Source organism: Microcebus murinus, chromosome 6 (genome assembly GCF_040939455.1).
Source record: "Microcebus murinus isolate Inina chromosome 6, M.murinus_Inina_mat1.0, whole genome shotgun sequence".
In the NCBI taxonomy this organism is placed as follows: domain Eukaryota; kingdom Metazoa; phylum Chordata; class Mammalia; order Primates; family Cheirogaleidae; genus Microcebus; species Microcebus murinus.
This window is the reverse complement of record NC_134109.1, coordinates 31,149,993-31,170,759: the sequence shown is the minus strand read 5'-3', so window position 1 is coordinate 31,170,759 and position 20,767 is coordinate 31,149,993. Positions and strand designations below refer to the sequence as shown.

Genomic DNA, 20,767 nt, shown 5'->3' with positions numbered 1-20,767 from the left:
CTGGGCTGGGCAGAAAACAATACTTCAATTAGAGACTTAACGACATGGAAGATTAGCTGATTTTATAGACATTTTCTTGGCTGAACCAATCAGGGACTAAACTAAGGCAGAGCTACGGCACTGCACATCTGCGCTGAGCTTCAGGCACCCGAAAGTCCGTGAGAATGCCGCTCCCCGGCCCTGTGCAGTGCAGTGGCCCTGGAGGACAAAGCAGCACTCAGGTTGCATGTCAGCCTCTGTTATCATTTTGGATGTATCGAACTGTAGGTCCCAAAGGGGTAGTCAGAAATTTCTACCTTCTAGATGACCTGTTTTCCAGTTCAGGGTTCTTCCCTTCTTCTCCTAGTCAAATGGCAAATTCTTATTTTGCACCATCTAGAGACAAAACGGGGCCCAGGCTATCAAAGGGTAGGAGCCAGAGGGCCTGAGTCCTAGTCCCAGCTCAGTTGTAGGAGTGGCATATCTTTTGCTATCATGTGAGAATCCAGCCTTCTGCTAGTTTCACACAACCTGGTGATCTTAAGAGGAACATAGTAGGCCAATATCTTGGGGAATAAAGTCTAAAAGCAGAAGCTGAGATTTTCACAAAGGGAGGAGGTGCAGAAATCCTATTTCCTTCACATTTAAAAGTCTGAAGTTCTCCGCAGTCAATGCAAAAGGCTGATATAGATAAATAATATTTTAATGCAATGATTTTTTTTCTTTGAGACAGAGTCTTGCTCTGTTGCCCAGGTTACAGTGCAGTGGTGTGATCATAGCTTCCTGTAACCTTGAACTCCAAGGCTCAAGTAATCCTCCAGGCTCAGCCTCCTGAGTAGCTGGGGCTACAGGCATGTGCTACCACTCCCAGCTAATATTTTTTTAATTTTTTTTTTTTTTTTTTTTTTTGTTGAGACTGTGTCTTACCATGTTGCCCAGGCTGATCTTGAACTCCTGGCCTCAATGATCCTCCCACCTCAGCCTCCCAAAGCTCTGGCATTATAGGGCTGGGAGCCACAGTGTCCAGCCAGTGATTTTTAAAAGCCAGAATTAATGCAAAAAAACCAAAATCCATGATGAACAAACTATCAAAATTGTAAATAAAGCCGTGTTCCTATCCTGCACTTGCATGACTCACCTCACTCACCTCACCCTATTCCTAACCCTAGTTAGATCTCTCTAGTGTCATTTTTTTTTTTTTGAAAAGTTAAAAATTCCTTAATTTTTTATTCCTGGTACCACTACCACAATTTACAGGGCAATATACCTGATGTAATGAAAAGAAAAAGAAAAAGACAAAGCTACAGCAGATAAAAGACCTCAGGAATGTACATCTAATTGACACTACATTGCATTAATCAATAGCTGCACTTTTTGCAAACTGTGGCTATGACAATCCTGAACAAGAAGGGTTTCCTGTTTAAGCTGCAGTAACTTTTCTGAGTATGGATCATCATTCCTTCTGTGGCAGATTTTTATAGTTCCTCTAATGCATTTGGGACGACTGTCTCAAAGTAACCTGCAGCTTTCCTGACAACTCCTCGCTCTCTCCTGCTAAGAAATGTAGCCCTTTTCTGCTGTTTTTAGAATCTTCTGCTACCATATCCACCACTTCCACCATCAGATCCATAACCACCACCATAGGGACTGCCCGAGCTTCTTCCACCAAAACTGCCCCTTTTCATGGGTCCATAATTTGATGGCTGTTGTCCACTATAATTTCCAAAATCATTATAGTTCCCACCACCACCATAGTTACCACCTCCAAAATTTCCTCCTTCATTGTAATCATCATATCCTCCTCCACCACCGCCATATCCACCACCTTGGTTTCCATATCCTGGTCTACCACCATAGCCCCCTCTACTACTATAACCAGGACCACCGCCATAGTTGCCACCATCACCTCCAAATCCATTGTATCCACCGTCACCTCCTCCATAACTACCTCTGCTGCCACCACCTCCACCACCACAGCCTCCTCTTCCACCAAAGTTTCCACCACGGCCAAAATTACCTCCACCACCTCCAAAGTTTCCTCCACGACCCATAAAGTTGCCAGATCCACGTCCCCGACCTCTTTGTGATCCAGCAGACTGCATCTCTTGTTTAGAAAGGGCCTTTTTCACTTCACAATTATGCCCATCAATAGTGTGGTATTTCTGAACAACAATTTTATCAACAGTATCATGATCATGGAAAGTCACAAAAGCAAATCCTCTCTTTTTTCCACTCTGCCTGTCTTCCATAACTTCTATGGTTTCAATCTTTCCATACTTTTCAAAGTAGTCTCTCAAATTATAATCTTCTGTATCTTCTTTAATACCACCAACAAAAATTTTCTTCCCTGTTAGATGGGCTCCAGGCTTTACAGAATCCTCTCTAGAAACAGCTCTCTTTGGTTACACAACACGCCCATCAACCTTGTGTGGTCGAGCACACATTGCTGCACCCACTTCTTCAACACAAGCGTAAGTCACAAAACCAAAGCCCCCAGAACATTTTGTTTGGGGGTCTCTCATTACCACACACTCTGTGAGTGTGCCCCATTTCTCAAAATGTTCTCTTAAGCTATCATCTGTAGTTTCAAAGCTCAGACCACCAATCAACAGTTTTCTCAACTGCTCTGGTTCCTTTGGATCATGGCCCTCCTCCCCCCGGCGGCGGCGGCGGCGACGGCCGGAGTCGGGCTGGGGGCGACTGGACGGCGGTTTTACCTCCATTTTGAGACTGGACTCGCCTCTTCCAACTCAAGTTCAATATCTCTAGTGTCATTTGATGTCTTGTGGTATCATAGAAAGAATGTTACACTGTGGAAAGGCCTGAGTGTGAGTTCTGCTGCTGTTACTTTCTTGCTGCAGCCCCCTCTAAGCCCTTTGTCCTCCCTGAACCTATATAAGGAAGACCAGAGGTTCTATTTCTCTTTAGGGATTTTCATGGGTAATGATATGAGCAAAAATCCACAACTCTTGTTTTTAGGAACTACAGGTCTCATTCAACTCTGTGTGTGTGTGTTTATTTAATGTAACTAGGGCTCCTAGTTCACCCTGCAGAGCTAATCCCTAAGCCTTTCAGGAAGCCAGAAAACATTCTCAACCTTTCAGTCTTACCTGTTTTTCACTGTGCCACTCCTCATTTGTCCCTCCTCTTCCTCTTCCTCCCCAGAGGAAGTATCCGCCCTCCATAAAAGCATAGTTGCCCTGAGCCCGCCCAAGTTTGCCATAGGCAAGATCTCCACACAAAGCTCTCTAATTTTAGACAACAGGGAGGGTGTGGGAGGGGGGTGGAGCATCTTTGTTGAGAATATGGTCTTTGAACTGCACTCCGGAGAGATGGTGGCCCAGCTCTGCCTCCCTGCCCTAGCCAGGCTTGTGTGAGCCGCACACTCTCCATTTGTCAGCCTCGTCCCATCAACTGGGAGGACCCTGTTCTTGCTGCCACGTTGCTCTATTCAAATCACTGTCACCACTGTCACTGCTCACCAGCACTCCTGCGATAGCCGCCTAGCTTGTCGCCCTGCCTCCATTTCTCTCATCCTGTTACAGTCCTTTCTCCTCTCAGCAGCCACAGTACTTAAAAAAAAATTCTTTTTGAAGAAAATCATAACATGCTGCTTCTCTACTTAATCCTTCCATAGGTCCCCATTGCACCTCAAATAAAATTGAAACTGCATAATCTAACTGAAGAATTCTGAAACTTTAGCATGCTCAGAAACATCTGGAAGGCTTGATAAAACACAGAGTGCTGATTCAGCAGATCTAGGTGGGGCCTGAGAATTTGCATTCCTCACAAGTTCCCAGGTGCTGCTGCTGCTGGCTCCAGAATCACCCTGAGAAATGTGAATCAAGCCTGCAAAGCTCCACCTTGCTGCCCCTCAACTCACCCTCCACCACTTTTCTTCCACCCATCCCGCCCTAGCCATACTTGCCTTCTTTCTGCTTTCTCAAATGTATCCACCTCATTCCTGCCTCAGGGCCTTTGCACTACCTGTTTTCTCTGCCTGGAACTTTCATTCTCCAGATATCCTCATGACCAGGTTCTTTTTAAATATCTCAACTTACATGCCACTGCCCTGTCTACCTGATCTGATCAGCCCTCCAGCTCCTCTCCATTAAAACATCTTGTTTCATCTTTATCTTGTTTATATGTATGTTCTGTTTCCTCCACCGGAAGAAAAGCTCTATGAGAGCAGGAACCTTATCTGTCTGATCTGTCTTTTATCTGGCACATAGACATGTTTGTCAAATGATTGAATGATTCATGGATACCAGTGGGTGGTGGAGCCAGAATTTGCACCTAGGCCTGTCTGAATGCAGAGCCCACTGACACTCAGCATGTGATTATTATTATTATTATTATTTTGAGACAGAGTCTCGCTTTGTTGCCTGAGCTAGGGTGAGTGCTGTGGCGTCAGCCTAGCTCACAGCAACCTCAAACTCCTGGGCTCAAGCAATCCTGCTGCTTCAGCCTCCCAAGTAGCTGGGACTACAGGCATGTGCCACCATGCCCTGCTAAGTTTTTCTATATATATAGAAAATATATATAGTTGGCCAATTAATTTCTTTCTATTTATAGTAGAGACAGGGTCTCCCTCTTGCTCAGGCTGGTTTCAAACTCCTGACCTCGAGCGATCTGCCCGCCTCAGCCTCCCAGAGTGCTAGGATTATAGGCGTGAGCCACAGTGCCCAGCCAACATATGATTATTGAATGGGATACTGAGGCATACTCTTGGCTGGTCTCCCTGACTCCATTCTTGCACATACTACTCCCTTCAGAGAACTATTATTATATTAGGCTACTCTTATGTAAAGATCACTTTAATAACTCTCTTTTCCCTTCCCAAACAAGTCTAAACTCCTTTTCCTGGCCTTAAAAACGTGCACGAGAAGAGTCACCTTGGCACTGCTGTCACTTCAATTATTCGGTGATGACTTTAGTTAAGCACATTCTCTGTTGTTCCTTCCTGTGACTGATGCCATGAAAATAATTATCCATTTGATCAATTGTGGTTAAGAACATTGGCCTCAGAATCAGAGATACCTGGATGCAATACTTATATGTTTTAGGGCTTATGACAAAATACTTAATTTCTGTGAGCCTCAGTTTCCTTAACTGAAGCTGGGTGCAGTAATAAAACCTACCTCATAGGGTTCTTAAGAAGATGAAATGAAATAATGCAAGTAAAACCCATAGTATACTAACTGGCATAGAATAAACAGTCATAAATATTTAATTTGATGACTGGCTGGAGCAACCAATAAAACGATTTTCCCCCTAATTTCCTGGATAGGGTCAGAAGAGGGTGAAATAATTAGAAGTTTGATAAGTGCTGGTTTGGGATCAGGCAGGGTATTTTTGGAGCTCTATGGTCTGGTCTGAGGAAGAATGACAGAGAAAATGGTATGCCTTGAGAGGGGCTGAGTTTCTTCAACACCTTTCCTCGTTTTCATAGTGGAAATAGGGGTCATCGTTCCCCTGTACCTGCTGCTGCCCAGTGGTAGCTGGATGCTTTTCCAGGGGTAACCTTCCCCCACGTCCCACACTCTCTGCTCCCTCCTAGACGGGAGCCCTGGCTCCATTACAGGGCGGTTCGTTTGCTTACTGTAATCCCATTGGTCAGAGACAGATGGGCCTTCAAGGGTCCTGTTTTAGGGGAATGTGTGGAAGAATCAATGGTATCACCTTCTACTATTGAGGGCGTCTCAGAGTTGGGGAAAGAGAAGCTCTCCATGGATGGTGCAGCGCATAGAGGCAGCAACTGAATTTCTTCCCTCTAGCCAGATCCTGGCTGCTCTTGTTGACCGATAAGCCCCTCACTCACACTCTTTTCTTTTCCCAGAGATGCCAGAATCTGATTTTTGTGGTGCCAGCGCCGATTTCTCAAGTCGCCTTTCCACCCTGCCCCGGTTGCAGTGACTTCTCCTGGGCTCTCCTCCCTTACACTTCCGCTTCCGGCAGGGGGTGGGGGTGGGGAGCAGTGGTGGAGGAGAGTCTGCTTCCCTCTCCTAACACACGTCTGCCCTTCCTCCCGCTCCACCTCTCAACTCTGCCCAGGGGCATAAGGAAGCCTTGCAGTCCATACACATTTCAAGCAGGACATTTACATACTCCTGTTGAAGGGGAAAAAATGAGCTTGGGAAGCCAGGTTTATAGAGAGGTGAGGACCAGCTGACAGGAGCCAGCCCAGAAAGGCTCTGGATCCCGCAGTTCAAAACACGTTTGTTTATACTACACATCTGGGGGCCACTGCCTTTCTGATGACATTTGGGACATGAAACAGCCAGGCAGAGCCGTTCACCTGAAACAAAGGCGGTGACACTCCAGGGTGATAAGAGAAAACACAGGGACCGTGACAGTAATATAATACATTTAAAATTCTACATCTGCCTGGAGGGCCTTTAATCAAGGATTTTAAAGCGCTTTCTCCAGATCTTGCCCATTCATCTTTACCACATCCCTGGGAAATAGCTGGCAGGTAGGTAGTAGAGCACTAAAAATAGGGTAATGTATCATTATCTTTGATGCGAGCACGATGTATTTAGACAGCATTTTCTCTGAAGAACTAAAGGGCTCCACACACATTATATTATCTAATTCTAACTTATTCATACAACACCCCCCATATTTGCTGCCTTGCAGGTAGTTTGGAAAGCTTTGGATCCGCAGAAATTCACAACTTTAAAGCCTACTCCTTCCCCGCCCGCAGCTGCATAATTCATAGGCACGTAAGTAGCCGATACCGTAGCTTGATCACCTACCTTGTCTAAATACCACTGCGACACGGGCACCCTCAGCACACACATTCAGTTTTATGTCAGTGATACCAAGAGCTGTAGGAAGAAGATGTCATAAATTGCCTTACTGTCAGATTGCATTTGGGTCTAGTTTGCTGGGTTTTTGAAGCCTCAGTTGTACGCCTATCAGAGGGACTTCATGTTTCTTACGAAGACACAGGGTCGGGGGTGGATCTGCAGGGCATGCTGATCATACAAGCCCATGGCTGAGGCTAGTTCAGTCTCTCTCTTCACCTCTCCACAACGCACATCACCTTTAACATCGCCCGGTGGATTTCTTTTATTTGTAAGAGCTTCTGTGTTTCTCTTCCACTGGAATCATCACTGTTATGTACTCAGAGTGCATGTTACAGTGTAAAGAATCTGCCAATTGTGTAATTGTCTTCTCATCTGTCCTCACCACTAGCCTGAGCTTTACAGGGTCAGGGGCTGTTTTCATCTCCATTGTCACCATATCTCAAGAGTTGAGCATGTGTCAGGTGCTTAATAAATATGTTGTTGAACAAGTGAGGGAACAAGTGATGGTATGAATCACAGTGAGTATTTTCTGATTTAGGGCTTCTGATCATGCCCTTTTCCCACTGGTGTAAGTTCCATTTCAGGACATCATAATGGCCTCCACCCGGACACCATCTCTTCCTGCCTCTGGGAAATGCAGCCTCACCAACCCTCCCCCTCATTTTCCCCAGCTCTCCAGGGGCTGCTTGGCTAGAATCCATGTATTTGGCCTAAGTCATCCAATAACTTAGTTGAGCTCTGGACTCAGATTGTTTATATGACCTGCTCAAAGAGGCCAGTGCTTCCAGCAAAATCTTTCACCTGCACTTGTCCATGAGGTATGGAGGAAAAACACATCAACTCTGAGATCACAGAAACTTGAGTTGACATCTTAGTTCTATTGCTTGTAGCTTTGCATCCTTGGCCAAATTCCTAACCTTTTTGAGCTTCTGTTTCTTCCACGGTAACACGGGGATGGTAACACATCCACCTCAGGTGGTGGTGTGGGTTACATGAGAAAGCACAGGCGGCAGTTGCAGTAGACAACTGTTTCCTTCCCTTCCCTTCTATCCTTGACCCCTTCCTCAGACCCCTCCTCCCTCCCGGCTGCCAGTTATCTTTTGGATGCTTCTAGCTGTCACGCCCTAGGTTTTAGGCTCCATGCTGGAAGTGTTGAGACTCAGACTATATTTAGATGCCTCAACTCTTTTATTTTTTTACACCACTGTGTTGCTATGGCAATGGTGGAGAGGGGAGAGGGAGGACAGCTTGAAAGGAAGGATAGAGCTCAGCCATGAAGACCGGTGGCTCTGACCGTGGACTGTTCCCAGTAAGCTGCTGGTCTCCAAGGAAACTCACCTGTGAGTTCCATCAGGAGATGCTGCAAGGAGATAGGAGGAGGTGCTGCCTAGGAAAGGCTCTCAAGAAAAGGGGCAACAAAGAGGACTGATTGCTGAAAACTGCTCACTCCACTGGCCCAGACACAGCCCTAACTCCTGGACCCTTCCTCGAGTGGCTTCTCTGGCAATTGGGTCAGGAGACAGCAGCCAGCGGGGCAGGGTGGAGGAATGACATCAGTTATGTTGGAGTTCAGAAGATGTTCAGACCAGACTCCTTCCCGGAAGCAAGTCCTATCTCCATGCCATGGCCCAGGCTTGTCATGGATTCAGTCCACAGGGCAACCAAAGTCATACAAAGGCAAAAAAGGGGGAGAAGGTGCCTTTATTTGTGTGCAAAACTCCATATCCTTGCTAGACTAGAATGTGGGCATAGCAGGCTCCAAGCTGAGGATAAAAACTTGCATTGGAGAATGATCTAGTGTTCCTAAAACTGTTACTCACACATCATTTCATTGGGTCTTCAAAATGGCCTGATGAAGTAGGATTATCTTGACATGAGGAGGCGACACAGATAGGTTGGAAACTTGCCCAATGTCACACAGCTGATAAATAGCAGGGCAGGGAATTGAACTCAGGCCACCTGGACTCCAAATCTAATGTTCTTTCCAATATTCCAAAGACTACTAAAAACAATTTTTTAAACTTGAAGAAAATTTATGAGAAGAAGAAAGTCTACAGTGAAATGCAACCAAACAAGGCAGATAGAAGCAGAGCTGCTGGAATTGAAGTGATAGGTCTTTCTTGGACGACCCTCCTCCCACTTCACCTGCAGGAAGGGAGAGTTCTAGACAGCTATTCTCCACGTGTGGTCGTCCAAGCTCACATATTACAAACACCTGGGGTAACCATAAACATGCCAATTCCTGGTCCTGGTCCCAGATTCTGATGCAGTAGATATGGGGTTGTTTGCATTTGAACAAGCACCCAGGAGGCTCTGATCAATACTGATCTAACTGGAACTAGCAACTCTTGGCTCAGAAAATTGGGAGATGGAACATAATTGTATGGCCTGTCTCTCTTTTCCTATCTAATTCCTCAAGCTCATTTTTAGCAGTCAGAGGTCCGACATCCCCAAATAGTCAGGCGGGATTGTTTTGTGAGGTTTTCCAACTGCCCTCTGGGACTCCATCAGTGGCTGAGCCCTGGGCTCTAGTCTACGAGGGGAGGGTCATCACGGTCCAGATGTGGCCCCAGCCATTGTCTGACCTTGGTGGGGTCATCGTTGTGCCTAATGGAGCAGATGACTGTGCAAGGAGGCTCTCAGTGGAGGGCAGGGAGGAAGGACACCACACACAAGAGCATAGAAGGGAGTTTATCACATGAAAAGTCCCAAAGAAGCATGTGAGATTGGGACTAAATATATATTTATTGGCCAAGCATGAAGTCTAGAAAATTATGCAGGGAAATAAATGCTTGATTTCTCATGCATCAAACGGTTGAAAGAACCTTATAACAAAGGAAGGGGGTTCTGAATTTGCTGTTAAAGGTGGAAGTCAGGGTTGAGCTTTTAGCTCCTCTAAATTCTAAAGATCTTGGGATGCTCCCTTCTTTATAATAATAGCTTCTTATGGACCACACACTGCGCTTGACACAAAAATTCATTTAACCCTTCCCAGAATCCTATGAGGTACTATTAGCATTTGTATTTTGCAGATGAGAAAACTGGGGCTATTAGAAATTAAGTAATTTTTCCCAGAGTCATGCAGCTAGGAAGTGATACAACCAGGATTTGAGCCCAGTGGTCTGATTCCAGGGCCCATGCATACTCTTACCCAAAACTGATATACAGAATAAGCATAAATAGTCCGATTACATTCCCAGGATGAGATTTTTAAAAAATACATCAAATTATTTCAAAATTTTTTTGAGGTGATGACTCTACTTTAGCTGATGCTTTTGGGTAATCCAGCACAAGGTGGGTGAAGGAATGTCTCCAAGAGGGTTAGTTTCCCAGTTTTCTCCTTTGCTGCTTCCTGCTCTTTCAGTAGATTGCATCTTTTCCTCTTTTTTTTTTTTTTTTTTTTACAAAATTCTATGAAAACATCCATAACAACAAAGGACCACAGTATATTTATTATGTAAGTCCTGCCTCCAAGGCAGAGCTGAGACCCCATCTCCTCCAGAAACCTTCCCTGGTGGCTCAGGCCCTTTCCCTCCTCCAAATCTGGTCTCATTTCCATTCTGTAGCTACCATCAGGCACCCAGCACCCACAGCTCTGTCTTTATTCATCCTCACTGTCCTGTGAACCCCATCGGGGCAGGACCATGTCAGGCACCTCTCTGTTTCTCCAGTGCTCGGCAGGGTGGGGTTAACTTAGGCCATGGAGCATTCCATACGGGCTCAGTAAATAGAACCAAAGGGAAAAGAAATTGAAGGAGGCCAAGGAGTTGTGGGCACAGAGGGAGGTGAGAATGGGCAGCCCCAATTCACCAGCATTCTGAGTAATTTCAACACTGGTGGAAATGCTCTTGAATACATTCATTTCTTCCCCATTTGTACCAATTTTTCAGGGTCACAATTTACCCTTCTTGCTTGCCCATGAGCCTTAGCTAGGCATTCTGGAGGTAACAAAATCAATGTATGAAGGTGGTCCATTTCAGTGGTCCAGATATATTACAATATGGGAGAGAAGTTAAGAGCAGAGATCTTGTAGTCAGACTGACCCATGTTTGAGTCATGACTCTCCCACTTACAGCTGAATAACATGGAGAAAATCACTTTTTTAAGCCTCTATTTTCTCATCTGTAAAAGGATGATGTGAGAATTAAGTGAGATACCCTCCTGCAAATTTCTTAGCAAAAATTACTGAATGTGTACTCATTGCTGTTGTGATCGTTGATACCACTACTGCCATTAATCACTGAATCTGTTTTAACTAAGACCCTGAATAAGATCACAGCATTTGGTTACTTTCCAAGACGGAGGTGGTACCTCCTCTGCTTAGACATCTTTATTGCACAAACTTTTCTATTCTGTTTCCTAGAAGCGGCTATTAAGAGTAGTTTCAATGCTTCTTGTTAAACATCTCGGGCTGGAGGAGAGAAACTCTGTGAGTGGGTGGTTATCTTATCTTTTCACTCTGCTGGTCATTATTCAGCCAAGCTGAACACATTTCTGTCTTTTCATTTTTTTCCTCACACTCTGCTAGTCAAGTTTCTAAAGAAGCTAACTTGTCATTGAAGCGATCAGAAGAATACTTAGCATTTTCCTCACACGCACACACTTTCAAAGTACTTTTCCATCTCTCCTCTGATGTTCAATCTCTAGAGGGAATGTGTGCCCAGGAGCATGGCAGCAAGAGAGGGGAAAATGGAATATTTTCTCAAATTCCTACATGCCTCATAGGGATTCGGAAATATTAGAAGAGGAGAAATGGAGTCGGGGAGAGAGATCAGGGACCTATCTCCGCTCAGAAAACTCGATTGCAGGGTCTGAAGAGCTCTAGGTCTCTAGATTCCTAGAATTCTGTTTCCCAAATGACATTTGCAATTTTTGACATGGGAGACAGAGAGGCAGAGGTGTCAAGAACAATGATGGAAGAAGATGTGTAGGGAATGTTTACATGCTGTTTATAAGGTGGATCATGGAAGGTAAGATATGGCTAGACAAACTGTGGTAAGGGCAGGATGGGAAAAGGTGAATGCCTTCTTGGACTTGAGAAGTTCCATTCCATCTATGGCCATACCATCCTGAATGCGGCTCCCTTCTGATCTTGGAAGCTAAGCAGGGTCGGGCCTGGTTAGTACTCGGATGGGAGAAATTCCATTCCATTTAACAAATGGCTGCTGAATTTCCATGGGAAAAGCATGTGATTGGCATTAGGGGCTAAAGGAGTTTAAAAAATAAGGAAGACATTGTTCTTTACCTCAAAGAGCTTGGTGTAACATGGACAAATATTTAGAAACAGTAACCTAGAACACTTCATGGCCAAATTCACAGCCTACAGATCCCTGTCTGTGGAAATTTCTCCTGAACTCTAGTCTTGGGAAGGGGAGTAGGTTGGCACCTCATTTTCCATGCACACTAAAACAAAACACACCAACCTATGCAAAAGACCATATAGTAATAGTGCTACTACTAATTATTATTATTTATTAATAATAAACACATACAAGCAGATTATAATTTACTTCCACACATTCTCCTTGGACTCTATTGGTGCTGATAGGAAGGTGAAACATTGACCTGCTTTCTCCTGGATAGCAATGTTTGTAGTTCATGTTGGTGACTAATTAATCTGATGCCCCCAAGGCCCTTCTCTTATCTTTAACCTGACCCACCTCCCCATCTGCATTGAGCCACATAAACTGAATCGGTACAATATGCCCAGTACTGTCTGGCACCTAGTGAATGGCAGGCTTAGTAATAAGATGTTATGCAATGCAGATGAGTAGAACAGTTTCCCTGCTCTTCAAGAATTCATAGTCTAATGGGGAAAGTGGACATGTAAGGCCAATATTTATACTGCAAACTGTTTGGTTTATGAAGCTGGGAAGGACCTCAAAGATTCTGAAGTTTCTCTATGTCCTATGCTGCACATTATTTAATAAAATAACAGCTAGCCCTTACATAGCATTTATTTTTTTTTTTTTTTTTTTTTTTTACCAGAAATGTCTGTTGTACCTTACATAGCATTTAATATGTTGCAGGCACTGTTATAAGTGCTTTACGTGTATTAATTCATCCAATCTCCACAACCCAACAGGTAGAAACTATTATTACTCCTCTTCTACAAATGATAATACTGAGGCACAGGGAGGTTAAGCCACTTGTGTAAGGTCACACAGCTAATAAATGGCAAAGACAGAATTTAACTGAGGTCTGGCTGCATGGTCCATGTCCTTAACCACTATACTATATGGCCTTTCAAATGAGATAGTAAAAATTGCTTTTCAATGAAATGGAAAGAGGTGAGGCCTCTCTCATCACCTCCAGGTCTCTCTGGCTTCTTTACAATCAGCGTTGCTTGAGTGTTCCTTATGTGCCAGACACTGTGCTAAGTGCTTTCAATGCCACTCCTTTAACTCTCTTTACAACTCCATGAGGCGGGTACTAGCATTGCCTGCATTTTACAGAGGAGGGAACTGAGAATCGGAGAGATTCGATACAATGTCCAAAGTTGCACAGAGATGTGAGATGAAACCAGGATTCCAGCCCAGCTTAGTCTGATTCTAAGCCCAAAGCTTTCCCTTGACCTGTGTTTCCCCTTCCTGTATAATGGGTTATTTTTGCTGGAATCTTAGGAACAGTAGAATAAGTATTTCTAGTTTCCTTAGCTGAGACCGGACATGCCACACCCTCTGCTCTGGGAAAGTGCTTGTACCCACCTCCTGCTGAAATTAATCAGATTCCATAAACCAAAATGAATCGGATTCCATAAACCCTATGACCAGCGGCCAGTGCTTAGTTGGGAGTGCTGGAGGGAAGGGGAGGAAGGCATACATAGAGCAGCCCCTTGTAATCCCAAAGATCCTGACCCACTGGAGCCCCGGGGGCTGCTGTTAATGTCACTTTCCATAGGTACAACTATCCAAAGCACAGGCCCCACTATCTTTGATGATTACTCAAGAAAAAAGAAATTCTCAAGAATCTCCAGCCATCTAAGACATTTTTAAAATTGCTACAATTTCCCAAAGGGAGAAATAATTCAAGATCATTCGTATCTCCTGATGTCCTGGGCAAAGTCCAGGCTAGAGTATTATTAGGATAACCAAAATAAAAATGAGAAAAGAAAGACAGTTTAATGTGCAGAATAAAGAAGAGCAGACAGGCAGATGGTGTTCTGAAGGAGTGGGGCCTTCCTGAGGAAGCTCTTGGGCTGCTGTGCGACTTCCATTCATCTCTTCCAACTTCCTGGAACACTGGCCGCTGATGTACACTATCTAGCTATGGATGGCCCAGCAGTCAGATAAACACTGCTTATCAAGGGCCACAGGGACTTATGTCCAACAGGTTTAGAAACTTGCCATTTGATCTCATGTATCTTCCCTTTTTTTTAATGCTCTGCTATTAAAAAAAAAACTTGAAAGCTATACTCTCCCCTTTTTCCTGTCTTAATCAGTTACAATCTATCAAATACTCAAATCCATTTTCTAGATGTACAGAAAAATCACTTGAGCTGCCATTCACAATTTTAGCTCTTAGGCAAAATCAAAGAAATTCAAAACAATTGCTACAAGTGAACTATAAAGAAAAAAAATTCAGTTCCATCTCTCATATGCTTTTGCTTCATGGAATTTGAGCTCCATGTACCATCTGTCATTTCTACTTTATAAAAGACATACATGAACCAGAAATTTTCAGCCCATGTCAAACAGGAAATTAACTATCCAGTCTGCCAAATATTCATGGCGCATCTGTATCTACAAGGAAATGTGCTGGAAATTGACAAAGTATAAATTGGGTTCTCTGTCCACCAAGAGACTGCAATATATGTGCATAATAGGTAGTATTTAATAGTTATAGAACATGTGCTACAGTGAGTGTGCAGTGCTCACTCAGTAAGTATTAAAGTGTTCTTGGAAGGGCTGGGATGGAGCAGGTCATTAAGAACACGAAGGTTCAGGGAGCTGAGCTGAGCAGGTTGAGAGAAGGTTATGAACAGTGAGGCATTGAAACAGGGAAGTATTACCGCATTCAGCAGACAATGGGCAGGCACATGTGGCCAGAGCAGAAGGGTTGTGGGAGCAAGTAATGAGATACAAATCTGGTTGGTGATATTCTGAGAAATAACGAAGCCTCTTATCTAAATAAGAGTTACTTAGAAATAGAATTAATCTAGGTAGGTTTTCTAGGGAAGCCAGTGCCCACCCATCTCCTGTGCACACTGCTGTTTCCTTCCTAAGGGTTGCTGTAGAAGCAAAGCCTGCAGAGCAGTGTCAGCTGTGATAATTCTACCCTCCCTGCTCCCCTCAGGTAATGGCTCCTTCCCCATCAGGCTATAAACCTCTCCTGCTGCTTCCTGCCACTGTCTTCTGACGTCTGAGTCACTTGACTCAACATTGAAGCCTTTGGTACCTGGCTTATAGGCTCATAGTCTTCCGGCCAGCATCCTGGGGGTGTTAGTGCCCCAAGATGACTAATTAAAAATTCTTGTCCCTCAATCCCCTGACCTTTTTACTTTTAAGGACCTTCACCTCCACTTCAACTATCCACTCTCCAGTCTACACCCTTGCTATCAAAGTCAGACATCCCATAGCTGAACTTCTTATCTTCTGGATCAACGCTGTTCTCCTCCTCTAATCCCATGTTCGTGGATGGCACCGCTGTCCATTCATTCCGGCATGCTGACTCCCTGTCCGGATCACTCCTACTCCCAATCAGGCACCGGCTCCTGTTGTTTTTACCTACTTGTATCTTGTGAATTCATTTGCTACTTTTCGTTCCCTGCTAAAACTCTCATTTCTTGGCCACTGCCACCTCGGGCCTGGATTCTGGTTAACAGTCCCCTAACTCATCTCCCAGACTGGATTCATGCCCACTTAATCTTCTTCTCCCAACATAGCTGGAGTCGTCTGGGTTCTCTGTCCACCAAGAGACTGCAATGTATGTGCATAATAGGTAGTATTTAATAGTTATAGAACAGGTGCTACAGTGAGTGTGCAGTGCTCACTCAGTAAGTATTAAAGTGTTCTTGGAAGGGCTCAAGCTGCAGGTCTCATGCTGCTCTTCCTTCCCTCCAAACTTCTCAATGGTTCTTTGCTGTCTTCCAGACTTCTTAGCATGCTGTGAAAGGCCTTTTTCCAGACTGCCGTTCGCCGCTGTCTTTCTTGCCCAGTTCCCACACATCCTCCAGCTCTGACACCACCTTCCCTGAGACGCTTCTCCCAACCTCCCTAGACTGGCGTAGGGAGCCCCTCACATCCTCCCCCAGCGTCCTGTGCTTGGCTCCGCGATGACACTTAACGCACTCAGCGGAGAGTGCTTGTTTACAAGACCACCTCTGGCAACAAGAATCATTTCCAAAACATAACACGAGCTCATAAATGCTTATGAAATGAATGAATTAAAAGAGATGCAAGAGAGAAACATTTTGAATGTAAAAATGGGAAGTAGGACAAAGCAAAAGATAAATTTAAGGTTTTACACTGGGCAAATGAGGTGGGGATTGTGAAGCAATGGACTGAAAAAGGGACTTCCAGAAGAGGAGAAGAAGCTGGTTTTAAAATTGACCCTTTCAGTTTGGGCATGCTGACTTGGAGGATGACTAGATATGTGGCAATGAACCTGGGAGACACGTGTTTGGGATGTATACATAAATAAATATATACGGTTGAGTCCACCTGCATAGACGACGTCTTCAATATAGACTGTGTGGCTTTATCAATCAATCAAGCCATTGTAATTCTGTTTGCTGTTTTTTACGCAGCATTTTACAGCATTTTGCTTTTTTTCAATTGGCTTATACCGTTTTTTCCAAAAGATATTTCCTTGATCAACACATTGGCTAGCTATTGATTCCTACATTTCCACTCATGTAAAGAGAAAGGAGCAGAGGACCAAGCCTTCTATATAGGTAGGATGTTTTACCAGTCATCCAGATAATGAAGGTCTAAATGAGATTTTTTTCTTAATTTTCTGAATAATTGTTTTCATTGTTTCTGGTTTTAAAGATCTGCTGGGGATTTTTTTCCCCTTTAACTACTATTTCTCTTTTTTGCTTTCTCTCTCTCTCTCTCTCTCTCTCTCTCTCTCTCTCTCTCTTTTTACATATTTTGTTAACTCCAGCTGTTAATTACCTCATCATACAGTGAAGCCATTGTGACTTCTGTTTGCTGTTTTATGCAGTGTGATGCTTGTTTTTCTATTGGCTTCTACTGTTTTCCCCCGAAGGATAATTCCTTTGATCAGCACATTGGCTGGCTATTGATTCATACATGTTTTACCAGAAATATTCTGTCTTGTTCTCCCTCCTGCCTACCCTAAGTTGATTTTCCATAAGAAGTTCTGCGTTCTGAATGTTCTTTTCCTCCATCCCCAGTGATGTGGATGCTTAAACACACCACAAAATACATGCACATCCTTCTGCCCGCTTGTCAATTTAAAAAGCTAAGTTCCTATTACTATACCAGATAAAAATACAGTGCATTGACACTTCACAAGGGTTACACTTTACCCCTGGAAGTCAAAATCAGCCAGCATTTTCCTAATTGAGGTATAAAAGTTTGATTTAGTGAAATCACAATTATCTTTCAGGGTTGAAATGTAAACACAAGGGAACTTCATGAATCTAATAATGCTGTTTCCTGCCAAGGGAAGAACTTTGATTTTTTTTTTTTTGGAGGAAACTGTATATTGTGGTTCTTACTCTAAATAAGTTAAATATGCTGAATTTCTGATTCTTACAGAATTACTGCCATCATATGTCCCTGATGAGTTTGTGTAGCTGGAAGCAGATCTGCCGCTGAAGTGTGAAACTGCATCCCAGTTGTGTGAGCTGCCCTGGCCGAATCTGCAAACCTCTAGGTGTAGCAAAACACCCCTTAGCTCTAGGAAGTAGTTCTTAGCCTTCTGGGGGGGATTACAAACTGCTTCAATAATTCAGGTGCCTCTTATCAGAAAAATGCACATGCTCACACACAATATTTTGTGTAAACTTCTGGGGGGGTTCACAGACTCTATAGAAACCCAGCCATTGATCCTCTAAAGATCCATGAACTCCAGGTCGATAATCCTTGAACCAGGGCCTAAAGAACAATTGTTGATGGGTGAGGGATTTCATAAACCTCAGGATATGAAGAAAACAACTGCAAAGAAAATGTGAACCACTGGGCAGTAGCTACACCTCCCAGCAGGAGAAGCACGGCTGTGTACAATCAAGCCCAGCGTGGCTCTGGGTGGGCTGCCATCTTCCCTTTTGCGGGATCTCAAGTTTTCTACTCATCCTATTATGAGATTTAATTTTATGGCAGAAAAGCTCTGATTTTATGATGGAAATCAACACAAAATAGCTCCTTTTTTATTAAAAAAACAATTGCCTTACAATCATTTCAGCTAAAACAAACCAATTTTTTAGCAGGAGGGAGAAGAGGGGAAGATGAGGCTCTTGTGTTAAAGGAGCTACTCTCATTGCCTCCCCCCCTCCCTTCCTTCAGACAGACCCTAGCTCTTCACTTTCTCTGATATCTTATACCCCCTTGACTCCTCCTCTCCTTTATTCGGTCTCATTTCATTTTCTTGAAGCTGGCACGTGAAAATCCTATATCAGGTCCAATCGTTCGAATGTCTACTATTTATCTCATTGCACATTGCTTTGCACGGATCTGGTTTTGGAGCCACACACCATTCTCTTGAATCCTAATGGGCAGCTTGATGCTTTTGATCATTCGAATCACCATCTCCTATGCTCTTTTTAACTTGAGGCAACATAATCTTCCTCCATCAATACCTTCTTCAAACTTAACTGATCTTTGATTTTTTTCAAAGTCATGTTTAAAAGCGTGACCCGAAGGATGTGCCAACTTGATAACCATGAATTACAAACCACACTGTGACCTATTTTGCCTATCTCACCATCATCCTCACAACAGCACTTATGGAGATTTCATATGTACAGGGAAGCTCATTAGTTGCTGGGACAATCTGAGATTTTTCTCTCCCTTCCCAAAGGAAAATCTTCTGAAAGGTCATCATGTCATCAATATACAGTTTTGAGGCCAACATTTCTCCCCATGTTGCATCCTATCCAATCTTCACAGCCCTATGCTTTGTTCAGGTTGTTCTTTGATTCTATTTTAAAGAAATCCTTTCTGGGTTCTGAGATCCTAACTCCACAAGTATTTTCAAAGGACTTTCATTCTTCTATCCTTAACATCAGGGCCTTGTCACCTTTCCTCTTGGCCTCCAGGGCTCATGTGCTTCTGCATTTTTGCTAATGGGATTGTTTCCATCTGGAATGCTCTTCCTGCCTCTGCACAGCTCATGACTCCCAGTCACTCTTGGAGAGTGTGTGAGTGGCCCTCAGCTCCCCTGCAAGGTTTTCCTGTTGCCTCTACCCACCCCAATCCAGACCCACATGGACGCCCCTCCTGGGGACCGTCGGGGCTCTCGTGTTGCAGATGTGCTGCATCTGCCGGCTTACTTGTCCACACCCACACCTCCCGCCAGACTGCAAGCTGCTCAAGGTCAGGGACTGGGCATCGTTTATCACCTAGAGCATCAACCTCCTTCCTCCACTCCGCTAATCTGGGGTGTGTTCATTCCTCCAGCTCTAACCGTGTGGTTCAAATGGGACCTGCGATCTTTTTACATATCCTGTCTCTCCCACAGAGTGGATGGTCTAACCATTCTCTGACACAAGGGGGACAATCCATCTCTAGTGTCAAAGCTGAAGATGTGGCCAGATGGCTGCCTGCAGCTATGTCTCCAGCCTGGTGGAGGGAGCCAGTCTGAGGGAAAAAAGCTGGCATGAAAGAAGAAAGAACGAATCCTGGAGACATCTGAATTCCTGGTTGTGGTCGTCCCTGCGACTTTGTTTATGTAAGCCAACAAACTCCCCTTTCTCCAAAGTGAATTCGAGTTGGGTTTCTGCCATTTGCAACCAAAGAACCCTCTTGAATAATATTGACCATCTTATCCACGTCTCTGTCTCCAGCAGCTGAGTCAGCATTTGGCATTCAATACATGCTTCATAAGCTTAGCCACTGTTAGCTCAAAGCCTGGAATCATTTTTGTTGTAATGTGAAACAGGGATTGAAGTGAGAGCGAACATGTGTCCTACTACTGTGATGGACATATGAGGGTCACACCTTAGAGCTGTATAGTAAAGAACTAGGTCCACACACATGCTGAGCATATGCTCATCAGCAGATGTTGGTATTTGGTCAACCGTCCTGCAGAAGGGTTGGCTATTTCTTACCTAAACAAAAACAATGAGCTCTCCTAGAGTATATTGCAACAAGACAACATGAAGGAGACTGCAGCATGCATACTCAGTGACAGACTCTTTGGTTGCCCAGTGGCTTTCTGTTTGCGTGGTGCATGGAGCACTGGATGTGGGGAGATGAAACAGCTGAGACGGACGCCATTGGCCAGCTCTGCGGCCCTGGGAAAGCAACTTCACTTCTCTGGGCCCTGCTTTCTGCTTTTGCCAAATGGAGAGAGAAACGCCTGTCTCACATACCTCACAGGACTGTCGAGAGGACGAGATGAGAAAACATACAAGGCAGCACTTTGTTGTTGTCAAATCCTTTCTCGGAGAATCATGTTAGGCCCTTTTCTAAGCACAGAGGCCACTGCAGGGCTGATGGGTCTGCTTTGATAAACTCCTGGCCTAAGGCAGGGCCAGTGCTTCAAGAGCTGGTCTCATGCACCTTCGTCAAGGAACTGAGGTGGCCTTCCCACCTGACATCGCTTTCTCTATTCTATCCTCTTGGCTCAGTTGTCAAACAAAGCTTCTGGACAATTCCCTTTCTGCCACAGCTTGGAAGGACTATCAGCTCAGCCTTTGGTCATGAAATTGGATTCTGAGTCTCCTGCCTGTCTGTCCTGTCCCTTGGATTACACCCCCTGGGACCTGGCTAATGAGTTGGGCTGAACCTTGGTGAAACCTGACGGACTGTTCCTTCACAGGCTCCTCCCAGCTTGGGCCATGTCCA

General features: G+C 44.4%; 2 protein-coding genes across 7 annotated transcripts in view; both read right to left on the bottom strand.

Moving 5' to 3' along the window:
* Window positions 1-20,767, bottom strand: part of SLC8A3 (solute carrier family 8 member A3) — a 149,991-nt gene that overhangs the window by 40,918 nt on the left and 88,306 nt on the right. The gene's annotated exons all lie outside the window — the stretch shown is intronic.
* Window positions 1,187-16,474, bottom strand: LOC142871452 (uncharacterized). Its single transcript, XM_076003909.1, has 2 exons — window positions 12,795-16,474; window positions 1,187-12,735 (listed from the first exon to the last, which is right to left on the bottom strand). The coding sequence occupies exon 2, from the start codon at window positions 2,226-2,228 to the stop codon at window positions 1,563-1,565; it is 666 nt and encodes a 221-aa protein (XP_075860024.1). The 5' UTR covers window positions 2,229-12,735; window positions 12,795-16,474; the 3' UTR covers window positions 1,187-1,562.